General features: G+C 49.2%; 3 protein-coding genes across 5 annotated transcripts in view; all 3 read right to left on the bottom strand.

Annotated features, from left to right (window-relative positions):
• The window catches only part of HOXA3 (homeobox A3), a gene marked incomplete at its 3' end in the record, with an annotated part of 12,422 nt that extends 11,870 nt beyond the window's left edge, over window positions 1–552 (bottom strand). Inside the window, exon 1 of the mRNA XM_028489960.2 lies at window positions 16–552. The remainder of the gene's footprint in view (window positions 1–15) is intronic.
• Window positions 12–21,512, bottom strand: HOXA5 (homeobox A5). 3 transcript variants are annotated; one of them, XR_003679854.2, is made up of 6 exons: window positions 20,616–21,512; window positions 19,317–19,629; window positions 17,641–17,746; window positions 4,292–4,471; window positions 1,867–1,983; window positions 12–98 (listed from the first exon to the last, which is right to left on the bottom strand). XR_003679854.2 is itself a non-coding variant. In XM_007112777.3 (2 exons), exons 1-2 carry the CDS (start codon window positions 21,508–21,510, stop codon window positions 19,379–19,381), a joined length of 1,146 nt encoding a protein of 381 aa, XP_007112839.1. In that variant the 5' UTR covers window positions 21,511–21,512; the 3' UTR covers window positions 18,613–19,378. The 3 variants fall into 3 exon arrangements, 1 of the variants encoding a protein (XP_007112839.1); XR_003679855.2 differs by lacking the exons at window positions 12–98; window positions 1,867–1,983; window positions 4,292–4,471 and adding an exon at window positions 6,880–6,967; XM_007112777.3 differs by lacking the exons at window positions 12–98; window positions 1,867–1,983; window positions 4,292–4,471; window positions 17,641–17,746 and having other exon boundaries at window positions 18,613–19,629.
• HOXA4 (homeobox A4) lies at window positions 5,915–8,210 on the bottom strand. The gene is made up of 2 exons (XM_024128221.2): window positions 7,519–8,210; window positions 5,915–6,967 (listed from the first exon to the last, which is right to left on the bottom strand). The coding sequence occupies exons 1-2, from the start codon at window positions 8,144–8,146 to the stop codon at window positions 6,615–6,617; spliced, it is 981 nt and encodes a 326-aa protein (XP_023983989.1). The 5' UTR covers window positions 8,147–8,210; the 3' UTR covers window positions 5,915–6,614.

The following is a 21,512-nucleotide window of genomic DNA, read 5'->3' as shown; positions in this document are numbered from 1 at the left end:
TGACGCAGCGCTTACCTCGAAAGATGTCGAAGACTGAACTCGAGAGTGTCTCCAGCTCCAGGCGCTCAGGGAACCACTGTTTCCGGTGTCTGGGCGCTCTGCGGACAAACAAACAGCAGAGGGTGAACAGCGGCTGCGGAGGAAGGGAGTTGGAAGGCCGGAGGCCGAGGCGCAGGCGGCGCGGGCACCAGGGTGGCCCCCGGGGTGACGCGGACACGGAGGAGTCGCCAGGGCACTGGTCCATGCGGCGCACTCATTGCTTGAAAGGTTCCGGTCTACAAATAGCCTGAAGATGATGATTTATTTTTGTAAAATAAATACATACTCCATCTCCGCACCCACACTCTTTTTTTCCTTTTTATGGGGGGGCGGGGAAGCGGGAAGAAAATGGACCAGACGGAGGAAGACAAGAAGGTGGAAGAGGCTTTCTGTTGGTGTCCGCTCTGCTGCGAGAGCTCCTCTCGCACCTCAACTTGGGGATGTGAATGCACGCTTTATTTTCTTTTGCTAACAAAGGGAAGCCTTGTCTGGGAGCATTCAATCACGGACTCTCCTGAAACCTCACTAATAGTGTTCATTTCTGTTTGGCGCGAAATCAGATTCCAGCTCAGCCCATGGGCTGGGGCAGTCTTGTGAGGTTTTGTCTTCTGGTTCATTAAAGCCCTGGGGCGTCCTTTCTCGGTCCCAGTGGGCTGGCGGGACCACCACAGCGCCCAGTCCCTCAGAGTAGGCCAGTTATGGTTGCTGGAAGTGGGGGAAACGGGGAAGGATGCGGGCATCAGACAATAACTGATCTGGGGGCCCTACCAGCCTCCCTATGCGCAGCAGCCACGAGCCGCTCCAGGCCCTAATTCCGCTGCCGCCTCATCCCTTAAGATATTTGCAACCCTCTCTTGCTCTCTAACTAGCAAGTGGTCAGCCAACTTTCCGGGGATGGGGGAAGACACTGAGGAGGGACAAAGAATCCTCCTGGGCGCTGGGTCCAGGCTTGGAGAAGTTCTTTGCTGGGCTGGGACTCTGAGGCCGGTTGCTTCCACAGCTCTGTCCCTGCCCCACTATCCCTTCACCCAGGCCTGGGTGGCCTCCCCACGCTCCAGCCTGCCCAAATCAGCCCCAGTGGCTGTCCCGCGTCCATGCAATCCTGCTGATAGTGCCAAGAGAGGCTACCAAATTGCCGGCAAGTCCCCTGACCCTCAGGCTTCAGGGCCCTCTAGCACACTGAACAAGTGGCCGCACACCAGCAGCTAGCTGCCCTCTGCCACCACCTCGACCTGCAGGCCCCATTGTCCATCAGGCACTTGGGACTCAGAATCCATGCTGGGCCCTTCCTCTTGTTTAAACTTGCCCTCTATGTCCCCAAAGGGAGCGCCCCCTGGCCTTGGGGATCCTGGCCTGACCCTGAGCAAGGTGGGGCTTAGCTACCCTGCACATTACCACTCAACGTAGCCCCAGAAGGATCTGCTGCACCACCATCCACCACAACACACATCGCCACCTCCTCACACTTAGGAGTATTGTCATTATTATGGTGATTATTGTTGTTGCTATTTCCTTATCCCCAAGTCAAATATTCATGGCTGCTGTTCCACCATAAATCGCTCTAATGAGTCACAAAGAGATGCTGCCCAGGTCTCTCCCTCTGCAATGGCCGCCGCCACCGCGGCCTCTCTCTCCGCGTTTTTGGCACTCGCCCGGCGCGGGTGATTTATGAACACCGGGAAAATTGGACAAAGCCGCGCGTCCGTCCTGTGGTATCTCTGCGGCCTTCCCCAGTGTGAATCAGAACATTACCAACTGTCTGCGTATCCGCCCCACTTCATCACCAAAGCCAAGATGTGACCGCAGAAATCCCGAGCCCGAACTCACGTTTCCCTGGACGCGGCGCGCTCCGCAGACTCGCAGAACCCCTGCAGGAAAAGCCCAAGACCCAGCGTGGGCCCGCCAGCTCCGGTCCTGGCCGCTGACGGCCTCTCTCCACCACTCCTGAATGAGTTAAAAAGCCGTTGGATACAAATCTGAGTATGTGTGTTTTTAAAAATCAAATAGGAAGTTGGGGGACTCACTTCTGAGAGATTCATTCCTAGTGAGGCCCTGACGACTCCGATCCATTCCTGACGATCCGCATTAATTATTTAATGAGTCACGTGACCACAAAGATTACAATTTCAGTATCTCCCTCGAACAGGCGCTACACCTTTATCTGCTGCAACCAGGATGCTTGTTTGACTTTTTTAGTTCCCAGGCCTCCGAAACGCAGATGCCCTTGCCCGGCTCCCAGGCAAGCCATCGCCATGTAAATCCCAGGGCCAGCCATAGTAGAATTAGTCATTCCAGGACTAGGAGAATTGTGGACAGTCAGGTGCCCTGATGTCAGTCCCCTCCTGAGCCCAGAGGTCAGCCCACCTGTCTCAGCGCACTGGCTAAAGCAGTTTGGTTACATGATTTCCCCAGCTGCTTTGGTGGCTCATCAGGCAAGAAACCACCCTTCTTCCCTAGCCTCTGGACACCTGTGGCCCTCTGTTTCAAGTGTAAGCTCAGAAGCATATGTCCATTCCAGGCTTCTGCAGAGAAAAGATGTCTGTACACTTACCCCTACCCAAGGTGAGACCAAAGACTCTGTTCAAACTACACACTAACATAAAGAACATGAAGGGGAAGCATTCAGCTGCCTCAGTTTCCTCATTGGTAAACTGAGAAGACTGAACCAAAACGGCATCCAGATCTCTTGTGCCTTGGACATCCTTTCAATCAGGGAATCTCTTTTAGCCCCAGGAATCAATCCCAGAGAGGGTGGGACTGGCCTGAAAGCAGGGGTGGGGGAGAGTTTGGGGCCTTGAGAAGAAGAGATGCCAGAGTTCCAAGACTGAAGTTTCAGACTAGAATGTTTCACAACAGCGCCAGCAACCTCCCTGATGCTCTCGAGGAGTTAGAACACACTCTCTTCTTCCTCCTTCCCAGCCCCTACTCTTTGAGAGAGGAAGCAGTTATTCTTGGGCCAGGGTATAATATAGACAAGGGGCAACAGAAGCAGCTGTTGGGAAAGGTGAGCCTGTGTTCTTCAATACCAGCCCGCAGCTAGGGATGCAGAGACCAAGAGAGTACAAAGAACAGCCTATTGCCCGCACAGAACCAACTCATTCACACAGGAAGTCCCAGGTTTCTGTCTGCTACAGTGATTCTTTGGGGTTTTTCTTTCTTTCCATTCCAAAGAGCCATGGATATGTTTCTATGTTGAAAGGGCTGTAGGAAAGGCAGTGGTGAGAAAAGCAGCACAGATTGGAAGCTCAGGGAAGCAGGGGGGACAGAGGAGAGATGGTGATACCCATCCCATGGGGAGGAGGCTGAGAAGTGGGGGGAATGTGGGCACCCTGGGACAGGTGAATATAAAGTCAGAGATGCTGTGTGGAGGGCCCACTCCCCATATATCTAGGTAATCTTCCCAGGAGCTCCATCCTGGGTATTAAGTACTCTACTATGCCTGTCACAGTTGAATTCCTGCTGTAATAAAACACCGGGTATATCGTAGATTTCAGCAAAACTAGGAAAGAGAGCCTGCAAAGTGCCATTTCTCTTCATGGGGGAGAGTGTTAAGTACTTAATTCAAACTGTGACCATTAAAGTGTCTCCTATCCGATTAGGTTGATTTCAGATGTTGACAAAACTTTTAACTCTGGAGTCATGCGCAGTGCGGCTCTGTGACTAAAGCAGATGAGTGTGTGTCAGAGGGAAGGAGGGGAAAAGAGAGAAAGAAGAGGGGAGCACGTATAAGGGTCATTTTTATAGGAGGCTTATAGAGCTTACGCAAAATACTGTCTTTAAAGGCCAAGGGTTTGAGGGGCCAGTAGGGTTCACTTTAAAAAAAAATTAATGAGATAGAAAATTTGTCCTCTGGGTGAACTCTTATGGTTGCCCTAGCAAGGGGCAGACAATGAACGATTTTGAAGCACAAAGTGGGATTTTCTAAGCTGTTATAACAAACTCCCTTAAAGACCAAATCTGAAGCAGGCAAAACACTTGAAGAAATGACATAATCATTTGGATCACTGTGGGTAATTTTGGCTTTGTAAAACTTACCAATACCTTAATAATCAAGACAGCTTGGGCAAAAACTGCCATTTTGTTCTGGAATATTAGAAAAACAATCTCGATCCTCTCTCTTCTTTTCCTGGATAGATTTAGAGTAAGTGAAAGAAAGTTACCCCTTCCACCCCTATACAAGTGCCCCCAGTATGAAGCTAATGAATGTCCCCGTACCCCTCCTTCCCCACCAAGGAGAAATATAAGAATTTACCTTAAATGATGACAATCTGCCATTCGAGGTTTTGCAGCTCGACACTCAATTTCCACCAAGAGTCTAGGCATTTTTTGAGCAGACAGAAAAGATGCTGAGTCTTCGCCCGAGACCACATTATTTTCAAGAAGATCCCTCGCTTCTCCACAGACTTTTCCCAGAGAATGCCTTTCAGAATTGCTGTTGAATTACAAAGAAGTATTTATTGTATGAGGTGATTAATGATTCCTGGGGAAATTGCTATTTTCAGCGTGATTTAATTTCGTTTTACAAGTGAGTGTAGTAGGGGGAGGGTTAATAAGTTTTAGCAGCAGTTGCAGGGCCTCCAGAAATCCCTGGCACCCGTTGGCACCTTATAAAATGCACTTTATGCCAGGTTTGGCCTGACTTGGGAAGGAGTGTATTTGTTTACCCCTGAATTTTCTTGGGGAGAGGAGGTGGCCCCTCAGAGACTGGTGTCCACTTTCCTCTCAGATCTGGTTTGCTCCCAGGTAGAGAACGATCACCCTTGCCTGTTATCACACACAGAGCAGCCGAGGCGAAAGGGGTAACAGCACTGACTACTGGCTAAGGGTGGTTAGCCTCTGATGGGAAAATGTGTTTAAAAATCTTCTGATACTGCAGAGGTAGGTGAGTTCCCCCCTCCCATCTCTGCTAAAATTGTTACATGAACTAAAAACTACACTTATTCAAAGCCAGGTGACAGTTCTAATATTCTGGAGCTAGTGGCTGTTGGTTTTCTGAATCTTGTTGCAGAGTACTCCCTTCAGTGACAACCAAGTCTAAATCCTCTTTACTAATTTGTAAATCAGTAAACAAATACTAGGGCTATGAAGATTGAGAATGGGGTTTGATTTCAAACTTTTGAATCTAGGTCTCTAGGCTGGGCAGAAAGATCCGGGAGCATTTGAGGAAGGTGACCCTAGTTCAGAGATTGGCTTTCTTCCAGCACTTAATACTCCCAGGTCTACCTTGCTTAAGGTGTCATTAGGCTTTTTCTTTCCTCAGAAGAAACTCTGGAGGGTGTACTGGGAAAATTCAGTTTATTTTGAAAGCTCCTGCTTCAAAAGAAAAAAAAGAAAGAAAAAGAAACAAACAAACAAAAATCCCAAGCTGTAGTTAGTGAAGAAGAGAACCTTAAAAACAGCCATGAAACAAAAAGCAATCTCAACTCTTTGCACAAACTAGTTTTTATCTCCAGGGAAACAGACAGATTAAGCGTGAAGGTGCAATAAATACCAAAGAGACCACTTCTTTCCAAGTGTGCTCAGAGTTCAGCACGTAGAACAGCTGCAGAAACTCCTGGGCCCACAGCACTGCGCAGTTTCACCTTTCATTGCAGAGAAGGACACGTTTCTATGCCTTACAGAGACTTGAAGCCTGAAAGCCTGGCCAAGTTTGGGAAGAGGAGCCCTCTCAGAGCTCAAGAGCCTTCCTGCTCTTTGGAACTTTTCCCACAGCGGGTCAAACTTGACAAGAGTTCAGCTCAAGCTGAACAAATTATGTGAGCAGTCAGTCCAAGTGAATGCAACTCAAGCCATCTACAGGAATTTTACATGCAAGGTCAACCATTTCAATTGAGAGAATATTTTTTAAAAATTAAAAGTAGGAAACACACAAATATGTCTCAGAACTTTGTTTTTTAAACGGAGTTTATTCTTAGCACGTCTTTCTATAGAGCCACACCACAATTTGTGGAGTTGCACATGGGGCGAAATGCACTCCCTCTCCCCAAGATTATGCCTCACAATAAGACAACAATATCACCACAACAATATTTTAAATAAATGAAAGGACAGGAAACTAACATGTGTCACATCTATCATCAAGGTCTGTACATTTTGAGAATTAAATAATCTTGTGAGGTCCACAATGTCTACTCATTTATTCAGTTCGGTACAAGCTTGTATGAGCTGCCTTAATGAGGGAAGGGGAAATAAGGAAGATAGGAAAAGGGTCTGATTTCTTCTGCTTGCAACAAATATACATGTACATGTCCCCAGTCAGCATGGGTTGCGCGACTGACTTTAGCCATCTCAAAAGTATTCGATGCCAAGTGGTTCTTCTCAGGTACCCAAACCTGGCAGCCTTGTTCAGGCCAGCAGGTTGTCCCACCAGTCAGCATCTTGGCCATTGTCCTCTCTTGGGCGGCAACCAGTTCACACTCTTACCCGGATAATGTCTTCTTTTTATTATCCTTTTCACCAAGCTGAGTTTTGTTTTGGGGTCTGTTGTAGTCCAGATGGGGAGGGGTGGATGGGAAAGGGGCAGAAGAGGAAAGAAAAGCATGTGAGGGAAAGAACTGGTCTAGAGCTCTGGAAGATTATATGGAGGAAGGAATGGGTGTGGAGGCACCCTGGTGGGGGTGAGGATGGGGGTGCGGGTGTGGGCTCTGAGTTTGTGGTTTCCCCGGTGGGCCTGCTGAGGCCGAGGCCGAGTTGGAGGATCGCATCTTAGTGTTGGGCAGTTTGTGATCTTTCTTCCACTTCATCCTCCGGTTCTGAAACCAGATCTTGACCTGGCGCTCGGACAAGCAGAGCGTGTGGGCAATCTCGATGCGGCGACGCCGGGTCAGGTAGCGGTTAAAGTGGAACTCCTTCTCCAGCTCCAAGACCTGCTGCCGGGTGTAGGCGGTTCGGGAGCGCTTGGGCTCCCCTCCGTTATAACTGGGGTTGACTGAAAGCCCATAACCCCAAGGAGAAAGCCAAGGAGGAGGGAGTAGAAGAGAGGGAAAGGAGGAGGAGAGAGAAGGTGGGGTGGAGGAAGAGCAATTGGACATCATCATTATATAATAACCTGACACCAAGTTCACGCAAGATACATAAAACGGCAAAGAAAATGTTTCACAGGCTATTGACAACGGGAAACACCCGAGAGCCATAAAGAATAGTGCTGGGCATTGGGGCTGAAGAAAAGCTTCAAAGACACATGGCCTGAAGCCTCTGCCAGGGCAATTAAATTTATGGGGGCTATAATTACTGCCCTAACAGTTTGGCGTCTCGTAAATCTCCCGATAAAGGGACCCGGGGTACAAAAGGATTCTCACGTTGGGATCAGGCGGCTGGCTGGCGCGCACACACCCACATCCCACTGTAGCTTGAGCCAGCTGGGGGCTCCCCTCCCGAGGCCCCCTACCCCTCGGCCTCTCCCCACGACCCTCGCCCCGACCCTAGAACCGGGCTCGGTCCCAGCCCACCCTCCCGCGCCTCCCCAGCGGCGCCACGTACCGGCGCTGACATGGATCTTCTTCATCCAGGGATACACCACGGGCTCCTTGCCCTTCAGGCCCAGCGGGCTCTTGTCGCCCAGGAGCAGCGGGCACGCGGGGGCGCTGCCCCCTGCCGGGACGCCCGGGGTGGCGGGAGCCGCCTCGCAGCGCCGCGGGGGCGCGGAGACAGCCGCATGATGCTGCGGGGGAGGCGGCGGCGGGGGCTGCCGCCCGGGCGGCATGACATGGCTCGCGTGCAAGCCGTGCGCGGGACCCTTGGCGTGCGCCGGGGGCTGCTCTGGCTGCGGCGGCCGCCCGGGGCTGGCGCCGCCGCGGTAGCCATAGGGGTAGGCGGTGTTGGCGGCACCGTGCGCGGGGTAGAGCGCGGCTGCGGGATAGGAGGTCTCGCGGGCGGCCCGCGGCGCGTAGTAGGAGGCTGGGGGCTCTCGGCTGCCGCCCGCGTGGGGGAGCTGGGGCTGCTGCTGCGGCAGGTGCTGGGCCGCGGGCACTGGGGGCTGCTGGTAACCCGGGCCCCCGCCAGGGCCGCCGTCTCTGCCGCCCGGGCCGCTGTGCTGCGCGTACTCCTCGAAGGGAGGGAACTTGGGCTCGATGTAGTTGGAGTTTATCAAAAACGAGCTCATGGTCATTAATTTGTGAAGTGCAAAAATACTAATTTTTCTCGCGTTGTCGTTTTTCTGGGCTCGCCGAGGCCCCTCCCCCTCCTGCCTCGCCTCCCATCCCCCCCTTTCCTCCGCTCCCTTCCCCTCCCCCCCTGTCACGCGCCCCCCCCCTCCCATCCCCCCCTTTCCTCCGCTCCCTTCCCCTCCCCCTCTGTCAAGCGCCCACCCCTCCCCCTCCCCCTCCCCCTTCCCTCCGCCGCCGACGCCACCAAAGTTCGCGCCGCTCCTCCCCCGCGGCTCGCCCGCGCGCGCGCGCGCGTGCGTCCCCGGTCTCGGCCCCGCGCGCGCCCCGCCCAGTACCTCCACGTGACCCGCCCCCGCCAATGTGCGCGCCGCGCGCGCGGACCCGGATCAGGAAGCGCGCGGGCGGGTGATGGATGCTGCTGTCCGGCTCCAGGAGGAGGGAGGGAACTGGAGCTTTGGGCGTCCAACCCCCCAACTTTGAGTTCCGCTGGGAATTCAGGGCCCGCAGTCTTCTGGTCCTCTCGGATGCCTAGACCGAACCCTATGCGTGCCCTACTCTGGCCTAGGCCTCGGGGCAGACAGGCGGCCGCGGCCCAGCGCTGACCTCGGGGCCCAGCCTAGCTTGGCCTGGCGTCCTCAAGGGTTCGAGGCCGCCTGGGGGAGGGAATGGCGTCGGGACCAAGGGGGTATTCCGGTTTTTATCCTGGCCGGGGAATAAAACGAATGAGGCTAGCAGTCCGGTTTTCTTACCAGCTGATTCCCTTTCGCACATCATGCTCGCCGCGTCCGCGCCCGCGCCCAACGTCCCCAGTTTGAGAAGCCAGGCAGGAGTCGAAAAGGGTGGGTGGGTGAGCAGCTAAGAGAAATCGGCCCCTGGATGTAAAGCAAGGCTATTCCAATACAACCGGATGAGCACTTTTCCTTTTTTCTTTCTTTTAGAAGCAGAAGATATTTGTTTTTTTACCTAAAAATAAAGCAAACAGAACCTTCCTAATAGCATCTCATTTGATGGAGGTTTCGATTCAGAATGAAACATGCTCGAATGTAGTAGGTGCGATTGTGAGAAAGTGGCCCAAGGGTGGGGATGGATAGAAGCGATGATGCCGCCACAAAATCGAGCGTTGAGACCAACAACTTCCTACTTCAGAAAAATCCCCAAGCAAAAACAAGCTATGGATAGCATAGGCACTGTGCCGACGGGTCTTTTCCCGCTAAGAATTTTGTTTTGTCTTTTAGCTGTTGCTTTTCCAGGCTGTATCTGAGGCTAAAGTTATATTTAAGGACGGTCTATAATTTCTGGATTGCTGAAAATTAGCATATTAATGATGTTAGTAGCTCTGGAAAGTGGGGAGAGAGGACTGTTGTCTGCCATTTGGTAATTGAAATTTGATGGGTAAACTAATTATGCCATTATTAACAAATAAATTACTTATTAATTCCACCTAATGTTGATCTTCGAAGTAAATACTGATGCCTTACTCGTTGTGTGTACTTTCCCTTTCCTTTCTGAGTGACAGACACACCTAGATCCTCTACTTTTCAGCCTAGATTAAAGCAGTGCGTTTAACTAGCATAGTCACCATTCTAGAAACACTTTCATATTGGCATGTAAAGCAAGGATTTTTCAGCTGGTGCACCTTAGTTGATTTTTCAAAGAGCAATATAAACTGCCTTCTCACAACTGAGTCAAACGCAGGCATAGAAAGTCATAGCCTAAGCCTGGAGACACTTCAAAAGGAATGTGAATTCTATCTTCATTTATATCGGTTACTCATATGAGTTACTAAATGCTGGAATATATCCATTTGATGGATAGTCATTTAATGCTTAGCCACATAAAGCCCATTATATGGGACTAATCTTTAAACTAATTTAGGAAAAGAGGTTAAAAAAGGGATCATGTTAGCTTTCTAACTGCAATCACCCTGAAGTGGTACAAAGAGGTTTTCCACATTGGATGTGTGTCTGTGAAGAGTGCTGTCCATTGACATGGCACACCCTGAAAATTTTAAAAAATGAAATCTAAGCCACAGACAAAAATCAACGCTGAGTGTAAATCTTTAGACATCCTCTCTAGACTCTCTAGCCTGTGATATAGCTGCCTAAACCAATATCTCTCTACAGCAAGAAAAAATAATATATACATATGTGTACTATATAACATGAATAATATGTACATACATAAAGTAATTAGCAAAACTGGGCTCTAAGCTTCTGGGAAGAAAAAACATGACAAGGAAATTTTGCCTCCCTCCTCGTGTCATCAGACTAAGGTCTTAACCATGTCTGTTCAATATTATTTACAGACACTAAAACACAAAATTCATGTTGTTTAGCCTCAGAACCTTCTACAGAGTTTCTATTTTAAAGTATTAACGAGGCTTGGGCACTGTTTTGTATATGGTTAACCTAAACGAGTTAACTGCGCCTGTGTTTCATGTGGTTCTATTACTTTAGGAAGATGGGCTTACACAGAATCCCCCCAAGGCCTGTAACTTGTCTTTGTGGTTCGTATCATAAACACAAACGAAGCCAGGACCACCAAGTGTTATCTCACACACCGACATTTTGACATTTTACTGCAAGATTTATGGCTGTAATAAACAATCTCAGTACCTTTTCTGATCCTTCCACAATCTCTCTTTGCAAGCCATAGCATCATTCCATTGAATCAAATAATCTTTTGGAAAACAAAACAAAAAAATCTCTTGCCTTCATATGCGATCCAAGACACCAAAGTAAAGCCAGGAAGAAACTAAATTAATAAATAAACTGAGGTTTACCAGCAGCATCTTGCCCGAAAAAAGATGGGATGCCCTGAAATCGAGCAGAGAGGGAGTGTGCTAATCTTCTCACGCCAACTGGCTCCAGTCCCAAGCAGGGTGAAAGCGTTATCCTTTTCTTGGGAAACTGGTAAGCACATTTGCTCATTTCCACGTGCAGGGATAACATATATTCCCAACAAAAGCTTTCTTAAAGTCCCATTAAGTGAAATAACTTTTCATCATGTCCTCGAGTCCCAGATGGAGAAGGAGAGTGAAGGGAGTCCAAGGGAGAGGGAGGGCGAGAGGGGGGCAGTGTTTTGCAGCCTAGTTTGAATCTGATTTGAATCATTTTGAATATATTTGGAACAGCCTTCCCTCTTGAATGCAGCCCTGTCCCAAGTTTCAAAGTGACCGAACAGTGACACCGTGTGCATTTTGTTTCTTATTAATCTTACACATTGACAGTCTTTGTTAAATCACAAGGCGCGCCCTTCACCAGCCGACATTTTCATATTTGTTAGACGCGCTGACCTGAAGTTCACCTCGGCCTTGGACTTTGCTCTTCTAAAAGGTCTATACAGTGTCTTTTAGAGAGCGGGGTGCTTTGCCCAGGTCACTCCTTCTCAGGGAAAACCAAGGCGGGGGGAGCAAAGGAAATGTAAACGTTATGGAATGTATTGACTGTATTTGTCCTTTGTTCTCTAGAGCGAGAGAGTCCCCCAGACTGAGTGTTCGCTGTCTGAAGCACGTCTCTGGAGGGCACAGGAGAAGGATTGAATTTCAAAATGCCTGATGGTGGCATTTGAGGGCTTCCCCCACCTACAGTCGGCATAGGATTTTAGAGAAGCAATACTTTATCAGCCATGTGACCAATTAATTGTTTGGGGGTAATTTCCTTATAGTAGTTTATACTAATGAACACAACCCAGGCATAAGGCATATTAAATTCATATCCGGATTAGACATGAATTTTAACCAGGATTGTGTGAGAGGCCTAAAGATTAAAATCCCCCAAATAAAGAAAGTAAGCACTCTGAAAGCAATAACTTCTGCAGGTACATTTTCTTTGAGTTGAAAAACTAGCTAAGAGGTGTCTGTGATTATTGAAGCTGACATGTTCCTAAGGTGTGGCACGTTTTTAACCAATAACACGATAGCGGGGTTTTCTCAAAGAGACACATAATTGTCTTGGTGAGTAATGGGGTTTTTTTTTTTCCGTTTTCTTCATTTCACTGGCCCAGATGTGGTGAAGTGTTCGCTGCTGTAACAGCAGTCACCACAGTTGTTCCTTTTCCTCTGTTCTCATCTGGCACACCCCCATTTGGCTTCAAGCTGTTGGCCAGAGTGAAAACTTTGCACTTTGCACAGTGAAAGCAACCTGACTACTTCCACAAAGGCAGTGTTTGGGAAATATTTGCTTTTACCCCTGAACATACCTGGCACCAGCAAATCTAATCAAGCAGACTATAGTGGGATGATCTTAAATGTCCCTGCAAGGGTCTACATTTTGAGTAGTTGAATTAGCTTATCTCTAAAATTAAAAGAAAAACCTAAAATAAAATGTCTTTTTTCTCTTCTCTGTTTCCCTACACAAATTAATTGAAGATCAATACACAGAAAAGGAAAATATGTCCCTCAGAAAATAGATGCTAACGGCACCAACACTTAACGTTAATATAGGTGCATGAAAAATAAAATATTGTTTAGCTCTCCAGTTGCAGCGCACACACAAGGCATGGTTCCAGTAGGCTTCCCTCACACACTATTCCCTTTCTTTTCTACTCTCCCGCCCTCCCTCCTTAGCTTGCTTCCCCTCTCCTTGGCTTTCATTCCAAATGTATTTTTAAAGAGTATTTTCTGGAGAATAGAAGTCTGTCATGGTGGTCTTGAGAAGAGGTCTGGCATTTGTGGATTCTACCTTCCTGCTCAAATGGCATATTCTTTACAGTTTATTCACCCACAGATTGTAGCATTTCTCTTATATTCAGTGTAGGGTTCACAATAAACATAATGAAAAACTTTCAACAACCGGAATATTTTCCTGGTACCAATAAGCATTTTCTCACTGGTGGAGGGGGTGGTGGAATCCTGCCCCTTTCCGGAGGGTTTCCACTTCCTTTCTCCCCTTCCCAGCTCTTTGCATTTAGTGGGTGGCAGTTTCAGAAAAAGCATTCTGTCCTTGAAAATTGCAAAGGATACATTTTGCAAGAAGTGCCTGTGTTTGCCCTTGTTCTCACACACTTTAGGGATCATTATAGGTACTAAAAATGAAAAAAAACTGGCCAATCAAAATCACAGTTTTCAAATAAAGGAAGTTTCCTGCCTGATCTCTTTCCTTTGAAGGTATGATGGAACATTGGCAACTTGCTACATTATTTCTTAAAGGTCCACTGATGAATTTTGAGCTTTTTTATTTTGTGACAGACTCCTGGTTCTCCAGCATCTAGGGTGTTGGTGTTTCAATAATCTATGCCTATTTACCTGCTGCTATTCCCTTAGAATGGGAGCGATAATTCAAGATGAAATACAGCATGTATTAGTCTTGAAAAGAGGAATTTTCTATCCTTTCCTTCGTAATTGAGGTCATTCAACCACTAGGGTTCACCTGGAGTCCATACCGTGATACACGCGTCACTCTGAGCCATTTTATCTTTTGTGCTGATAGTCAAGATCGCAGCTCTAACATTGACATCAAACTCTGTCTGGGCAGATGACGAAGAGCGCTGCACAACGTAAACTTTTGACCCTCAACTTTTTGACCTGCAGTTACAACCACAAAGATACACAAAGCTGTGCCTCTTCTTTCAAGGGGAAGCCCCCCACCCCAGGAGCTCAGGGATGCCCTGCTTCTGCCACTGCCTTTTGGAGTAAGAGGGTGAATTGGATATTTTTGATAAATACAGTGTTTGTGACTGTATTTCCTGTCAAATCAGCCTCCTACCTTCGTTTGTCATCGCTTAAATAGGAATGAGATTATTTTAAAATCACTCATCATTACGTTTACAAGGAAAATTTGGAGTAGGAGGCTTTTGCGAGGGGAACCTCGTAAAAAGCGAAAGAAAAAAAAAAGACGGGGAGAAAGCAGGCAATGGAAGCGGGAGTCTTTTCCTTTATTTAAAAATAAAGACGCAGCCCTAATTGTTGGGAAAGCTGGGCCAGGCAGGAGAGTTGACTGTGAACTTGTACTAAAGCGTGCTCTGCTGGCGATTCCTAGGGTGTGCAGATTTATCTTCTCTGCATTTACTTAACCCGGCAGTGAACTGCACGGGCGTCATTTGTTAGGCGATGACAGACTTCACCTCCAGCAAGGGCTGCTTCACAAAATCGCAATAATTACCCAATAACCTTCATAACAAATATTATTATTGAAAAGACCGGTTTATGGGGAAGAGAACTGGTGGGAGAAAGGCAGCTTTCTCTGCAAAAAAACACCAAATAAAACAGTCCTAGGCAGATCTTTCGGTTCTGGAGTTTAGAATGGCTAGGACTGTGGCTCCCCTCTCCTATGTGGGTGGGAGCCTAGGCAGACCCCCTCAGCCCTGTCTGGAAGCCCCGATTATAGTTTTGTCATTGTCTAGAAAGAAATTCTGCCTTAGAAGCCAAAGGGATGGCGCCCACAACGTTCTGCACTCTCCATGGTGGGCAAACCTCGGACAGACTCCAGAGCGAAGCTGGGGGAGAGACTTTGCAGGGCATCTTTCAAGCTAAAAGGATTGTTTTCCTCTTTAATAGCCTATCTTTCAGGATGTAATTTGCTCTCCCCTCACTAGTTGTTTGGATATAATACTCTTCACATCTCAACAAATGAACATGACTCCGTTTCTGGTAGAAAATTCTGTCTTGCTCTCCCAGAGCTGCCAACAATGAAGCGGGGGAAAGAACAGGGGGGAAAAAAGGAATCTTGGCATAACGTTGTGAAATTAGAGCATGGAAACCCTAACAAACCCCTAAGTAAGTGTGACCAGAAGCTTCCTATTATATTTATAGTTCAGGAAATATTGTCTCTTCAGCTTGTAGAAACAAATGGGGCCTGGCACATTTCGGATGCCTTCTCCTTTTACAAAGCTAGGAGCACAGACAAACACTTCTGCCACCAGCTGAGGCTAGATGTCTTCATAAAGCCCTTAGTGACAGATATTTTTTTTCCCTAAGTAAGTTCCTCTGCAAAAGCAACCCAAAAGAAAGCAACCCAAAAGAACACACGAGAAAAAAAAAATAACTTATCTACAAAATGAGCAGATAACCAGCCATCCTCCTTACTATGCTTCCTATGAAAATAGGAAGAAAGAAAAAAATTCCTCCAATAATGCTCACATAGGTCTGACTGGATGCTGTATTTTTTTTTAAGTCATTTAACCGCATGTGAGTTGGCCTGCCGTCTTAAACTCTAAAGTTTTATGATGATTACAACAGACAGAAATAAGCAAACTGACAATATTTATAGCCTGTAATTTTTTTAACGCTTGGGAAAGATTCCCCCATATTGTGTGATGCTGGTCCAAGAAACTTTCTGCCCATTCCCATACCCAGAGTGGGACGTGACCACAGAGGTGGTGTGGACACTTCTTCCAGGCATGTTACTCAAATGAACCTGCCAGCAGCTCTATCACTCTTTTTTTCTGCCACTAATTTTAGTCACCAAGAAATCACTCAATCAAGATCACCAAATGAATAACTAAAATAAAACCTTAACCCAGTATTTTCCAGTAAAGAATCCGAAACTCAGAGCAGCAAAAGAAAGACTCCAGAATTCTCACAGACATATAAAATAATAAAAGAGAACCCAAATAAAGTTTATATTCTGGTTCCCACTAAGATGCAGACACATCTTCCTGAGTGCTGAACTGCTCTCAGGAAATGCTCACTTTAACAGGTTACACAAAACGACCTCAGGGATGCGCCTTGCCACTATTCAAGAGGAGTGGGACTCGAGAGAGGGTTTCGATTTTTCAAAAAACTTCCCAGGTTTTGCTTTCTGAACTTCTGACTTTGGGGACATCTGTTGGACTTATGTTGAGTGTAAGTGGCCTCTGCACAATAAAGTTTGTGGAAATTGCAACTCTACACTTTAAATGTTTTCACTTTAAGGACTTACTAAATATCTTTACCAATTAGCACTTGCAGAAAACCACCTAGCTAGCTCCTAAGGAGAAAAGCATTTGGAGACAGAAGATCCCATTTTTTGTTTCATTTCTAAGTTGGAGGATTTGGCTTAGTTCTTCATACAGGATGGGGGAAATCTGCTAGATCCCTTGTGGGTACCCATTCAGAGAAAGACCCCAGGGCAGGCCACAGTGTCCCCAGTCATGGCTTTGCCACTGAAGAATGTAGAGGGTTGGGGCCAGAAAGGGTGGCTGAGACCAAGCTGGAATTGTACCTAGGAAAAATCTATCTCACCCATTGGTGCAATATTGGGGACTGTTTTGGAAATCATAGATTATGTAAATTTCCTGGGATCAAACAGAAAGAGTAACTAACAAAAGAAAGGCGGAAATCTCCTACTGACAAACGACCAATCTCTTCCCTAAACTACCCTTTATGATGTGTGTGGAAAAACAACCTAATGGTTCTGGGGACTTTTAAGTTGGACATTGAAGACACCTCGATTTCCCCCCAAACTTTAGGGCACAGTTTGGAAGACAGAGTTTGCCTGTATATTGAGGGGGAATAAATTAATCTTTAGTGCTATCTAGGGAGATGCCTAAGTTGCCTTTTGAGGGTCCTGTGCATAGATTTTAAATTCTACAAAAGGAGAGAGGAAAAGGAAAGAAGAAGAAAGGCAAGGCAGAAGAAAAGAAAGCGCTGTAACGCCTTTCATTTAGCTTGGGGATTCAAAGACTAAAGTTAAATCCGGCCATAAAATTTATTGCTTCAGACTCACAGGCTGGTGAGAACAGTCCCACCGAAATAAAAAGAACGTGCAGGCAAACAAGGTTCAGGGCCTGGTCCCTGGTGCGGGGGAGGGGGTGCTGAGCCCTCCCCCGCAAGGTGGGGACCCGCGGTCCCCAGCGTCCCGCGGGCGCCAGCGGCCTGGGCTCGGCCTGGCGACCCAGGGGCCCAGCCTAGAGGTGCCGCCCGTGCCCGGCCGGCCTCTGCACCCTCGGGCGCTCCCGAGCCAGCCTGCGACCCGGTCCCGAAGGCCGCCACCTCGATTCAGTGCTGCCAAATGACCCCGGCCCGCGGAGACGTATTGCCACAGCCCCGTCAGAAATCCCGCCAGCGTCCGCCTCGGCCCTGCCCGGGCCTTTCTTTCAAACTCCCCAGCGCGCCCCAGCGCAGCGCGGCCTCGGCGCCCGCAGCCGGCACCGCCCCCCCCTCCGCCCGGCTCCCAGCCCCCACCCAGGGCTCCGCAGACCCAGCAGAGCCTGGCCCTCCAGCCCCGGGATGGGGGCGGCCCTGCCCGGTCTCCGCACGCAGGCCCACTCGCACACAAAAATCATCATTTTGCACGCCGGCGAGAGCAGCGGAAGTCATTAACATCCGCGCTGGTGCAGCAATTAAAGTTAGGCCCAGGGATGCGGCGCGGCCAGAGGCGCTCTGCACCGTGGTGCCTCCGAAAGCTGGCTCCTGGCGCTCCTAATTTGGGCAGAGGGAAAGTTTGCTCTCCCCTTTGGAATTCCGAGGCAACCTCAGAGTTATTGAACCAGAGAGAGAGAGAGAGAGAGAGAAAGATCCAGAAAGAAAGTTTTCAGAGTACAAATAAACTTGAAAGCGCTCAGGGGGTGAGCTTACCTTAACTCGAAGGGAGCCATTTTTCCAGAGAGTTTTGAGAAACTTGTGGTCTGGACACTTCTGGACCTAAAATTGACATTTTGAATGACCAGGTGGCACACGTAGCCTGCAAAAGAGTCAAATGGAGTCCAGCGTCAGTGAGATTATATGTTATGTGGTATATAATGTTGGATGTCAACTCCCCAAAACCATAAAACTTACTTTAATGGCCCCACGTGACGTTTTATAGCCAGTGAGCCGATCTGTCTGTGCTATGGATGATTTTACGATCTAATTCATAGACAAAACCCTATTCATTTGGCACCCAAATGTCATATAGCCGGAACTGGGGCTTATAAAGTTTACTGTTTTATAACTTTTAAAAGGAAAGACGGCATCAGTGTAAGCAGTCGGTAAATGTGCAAATCTCTAGTTGCGCTTTAGCTGCTCTGAGGAGTTTCCCAATCGAGCTAGGATGGGGTAAGTACCTTCCATTTGTAGCAAATTAATTGTAGCAAAAGAAACCAACTGGGTTCAGGAGGGCGAGGAGTGGGAAAGGGTGCCTGGCTGGGTTAGGGGCAGAGGGTCTGGGGGCCACAACTTGACATAGCAGCCTCTTCAGCAAGTGGAGGCCTAGGATGGCCTTAGGAGAGAGGCGGCATCTGTGTGGGCCCCCGAGGGCCGCTAACAAAGCCCTGGGCTTTATCTCCTTTCTCTCTCTTCCTCTCTTTTTTGTACCCAGCAAGTTAACCTGGTTTCCTCAGAGATGGGCAGGTTGGACTCAGGCTTTGCAACCACCTAAAGCTTTTCCACCTTCTGCCCTGAACTCTCTGACGGGTCAGTTAGGGAGGCCACGGGTCAGGGTGTTGGTCTGAGGTCCCCTTGCACAGGGAGACTGCTCAGGTAGCCTCAGACTCACTGCCTCCCAGCACTGGACAGACAGACAGAAGAGCAAAAAGAGCCACTTGCTATTTGGCACAAACCAGACCAAGAGAACTTACAATAGAAAGTTTATTTTTTGTTTCCAGTCAGTATTTTTTCCTTAAAAACAAATACAAAAAAAAAAAGCTGATCACAGTTTGCTTAAACAGCCAGACTTGGACAATATTTGTAACTTTGTTCACAAAAAACATACATCACTGAAGCTGCGCTTATAAGAGCCACTTCCAGAGTTCGTGCAAAGGGTCCTACAAAGGCACGCAGGGACACACCGCTCAGTCACAGTTTTCATCACAGAGTCACTAGTCACTACACATCGAACAAGTTAAGTTGTGTCTCATCAAGTCACCTCTACAACAGCATTAATTACACAAGGAATATAGGTAGTTTGAATAAAAATATCTTTAACAGCTTGGAGCTATTGAGACAGGAACACTTCCACTCACATGCACAGTTAAACAACTGGAGTGCAACACACAACATTGGCACTAAACGAGGTCGAAGGGGGACTTTTTTGTGTTTTTTTCTCTTTTTTTGTTATAGTTACTTCAAGTAACACAGCTTGCTTCATATAAATAAGTTAAAACATCTATTTTTTTCAAGACAAAGCCATTCAGGACAAAGAAATGAAGAGAAAGCAGATCTACTTATACAGGCGCTATAATGGCAATAAACAGGCTCATGATTAAAAGATGAATTAGGACAACGAGAACAGGGCTTCTTCACAGAAGGAACACAAGGGAGTTTCAGAAAGTCACCTTAGTACTGACACTACGCGGGATCCGGCTAATACTGCTCAGTACTTTAAACGCTCAAATACTCAGGGGCGGAAGGCCCCTCCCGCCGCCGCCATGCTCATGCTTTTCAGCTTATTATCTTTTTTCCACTTCATTCTCCGGTTTTGGAACCAGATTTTAATTTGTCTCTCGGAGAGGCAAAGAGCATGTGCTATTTCAATCCTTCTTCGGCGGGTCAGGTAGCGGTTGAAGTGGAACTCCTTCTCCAGCTCCAGGGTCTGGTAGCGCGTATAGGCCGTTCGGGCCCTTTTGCCTTCCGGGCCGCCTATGTTGTCTGCAACAGAAAAGTCAGCGGTTTAGCCACCCACTCCTCAGCCTCTGGCTACCAAAGTCCGCCAGCTGGACCAGTCAGGGTCCTGAACAGGGGAGAAAAGCTCAACAAGTCTCCCTCCTCGCTCGCCCGCCCTTCCCGAATTTCCTTCCCTCTTCCTTTCTAGAGAGAAAACAATACGATTTGGACTCTGGGAACAATCGGCCCATCCGAGGCTGGAGCCGCGTCCCGGAGGATCGCCCGGCTTTCCCTCGCCCCTCTCTTGCCCTCTGGCCCTGCCCCTGGCGCCCTGAGGCGGGGCACAGCCCTCTCAGGCTGCCCACCACTCAGAAACCCACCAAAGCAAGGCCCTTTTCTGTGCGCCCAAGTGGCCTCCAGATCATCCTCCCTTAAAGTTCCAGCCCCGCGAGCCGCCTCCTGTTCCAGCCTGCACGCTTGGGGCGCCTGCTTTCTTTTTCTTCCCTTTCCTTTCCTTTCCTGCTCTCCCTCCTGCCCCCAAACTTCAGAATCCCGCCGGCTCTCGCCTCGATTATTCCCCCCACCAAGCCCCTTTTCGGGGACTCTAATTAGTAACGCTGTTTCCCCAGCGTAGCCCTCCTCATAAATTATCCGTCCTGACAAGCCCGATTCACGGCCTCTACTGCCATCCTCTACCTCTCTGCGCCCTGCTCGGCTGGCCTGACCCATGAGCGCGTTCCGAGGCGCTGGGGTTGGATATGGTTTTTTTCCTTTCCCCCCCTTTCAACGTCTAAACTTGGCTGGCCAGCGGCCCCTTTCCCCGCATTTGTGAGCGCTGGGCGCTGCAGAAAAGAGAAGGAGGAAGAAGGAAGGCAGGGGAAGTAGAACGGCGGGGAGAGGCTCCACAGGGTTGGGAGAGGCGAAACCTCTCCCAGGACAGAGACGGGGAGAGAGAGGGCGGTAAAGGAGAGAGGGGGGACCGAGAGCCGCGCCCCCGCGGCCGCGTGGATTTAGGAAAAGACTGGCTTTACCATGACTTATGTGCAGCTTGCGCATCCAGGGGTAGATCTGGGGTTGGGCGGGCGGCGCCGGGCTCGGCTCGCTCTGCGCGCTCGCCTGCTCGCTGCTGGCGGGGGCGTCCTCCTCGGCTCCGGACGCCGTGCCAACCCCCTCTCTGCTGCTGATGTGGGTGCTGCCGGCGTTGGCCGAGGCGCCGCTGGAGTTGCCCAGGGAGTTTTTCCCGCCGTGGTGGCTGTCGCTGCCGGGCGAGGGGGCCACGGCGGAGCAGGGCAGCGGGTCGGGCGGAGGCGAGTGCGTGGACGTGGCAGGCTGGCTGTACCTGGGCTCGGCGGGCGCCGCGCTGGCGCTGGCCGCGTAGCTGCGGGCGCGCTCCCCGGAGCCAAAGTGGCCGGAGCCCGAGCGGCCGACGCTGAGATCCATGCCATTGTAGCCGTAGCCGTACCTGCCGGAGTGCATGCTCGCCGAGTCCCTGAATTGCTCGCTCACGGAACTATGATCTCCATAATTATGCAACTGGTAGTCCGGGCCATTTGGATAGCGACCGCAAAATGAGTTTACAAAATAAGAGCTCATTTGTTTTTTGATATGTGTGCTTGATTTGTGGCTCGCGGTCGTTTGTGCGTCTATAGCACCCTTGCACAATTTATGATGAATTATGGAAATGACTGGGACATGTACTTGGTTCCCTCCTACGTAGGCACCCAAATATGGGGTACGACTTCGAATCACGTGCTTTTGTTGTCCAGTCGTAAATCCTTCCTGATGACCTCTAGAGGTAAACTCGGGCACTAATGGGGGAGTTGGGTGGAGGCGAGAGGAGTGGCGCGCGCGCCCCAAGCGCGTGCCCGCCACTCGCCGCCGTCGTTCAGTCGGACTCGAGCGCCACCCGCTGGAGGCAGGGCGCATCC

Source organism: Physeter macrocephalus, chromosome 5 (assembly GCF_002837175.3).
Source record: "Physeter macrocephalus isolate SW-GA chromosome 5, ASM283717v5, whole genome shotgun sequence".
In the NCBI taxonomy this organism is placed as follows: Eukaryota; Metazoa; Chordata; class Mammalia; order Artiodactyla; family Physeteridae; genus Physeter; species Physeter macrocephalus.
Note: the sequence above shows the minus strand (reverse complement) of the source record. Positions and strands in the feature narration are given on the sequence as shown.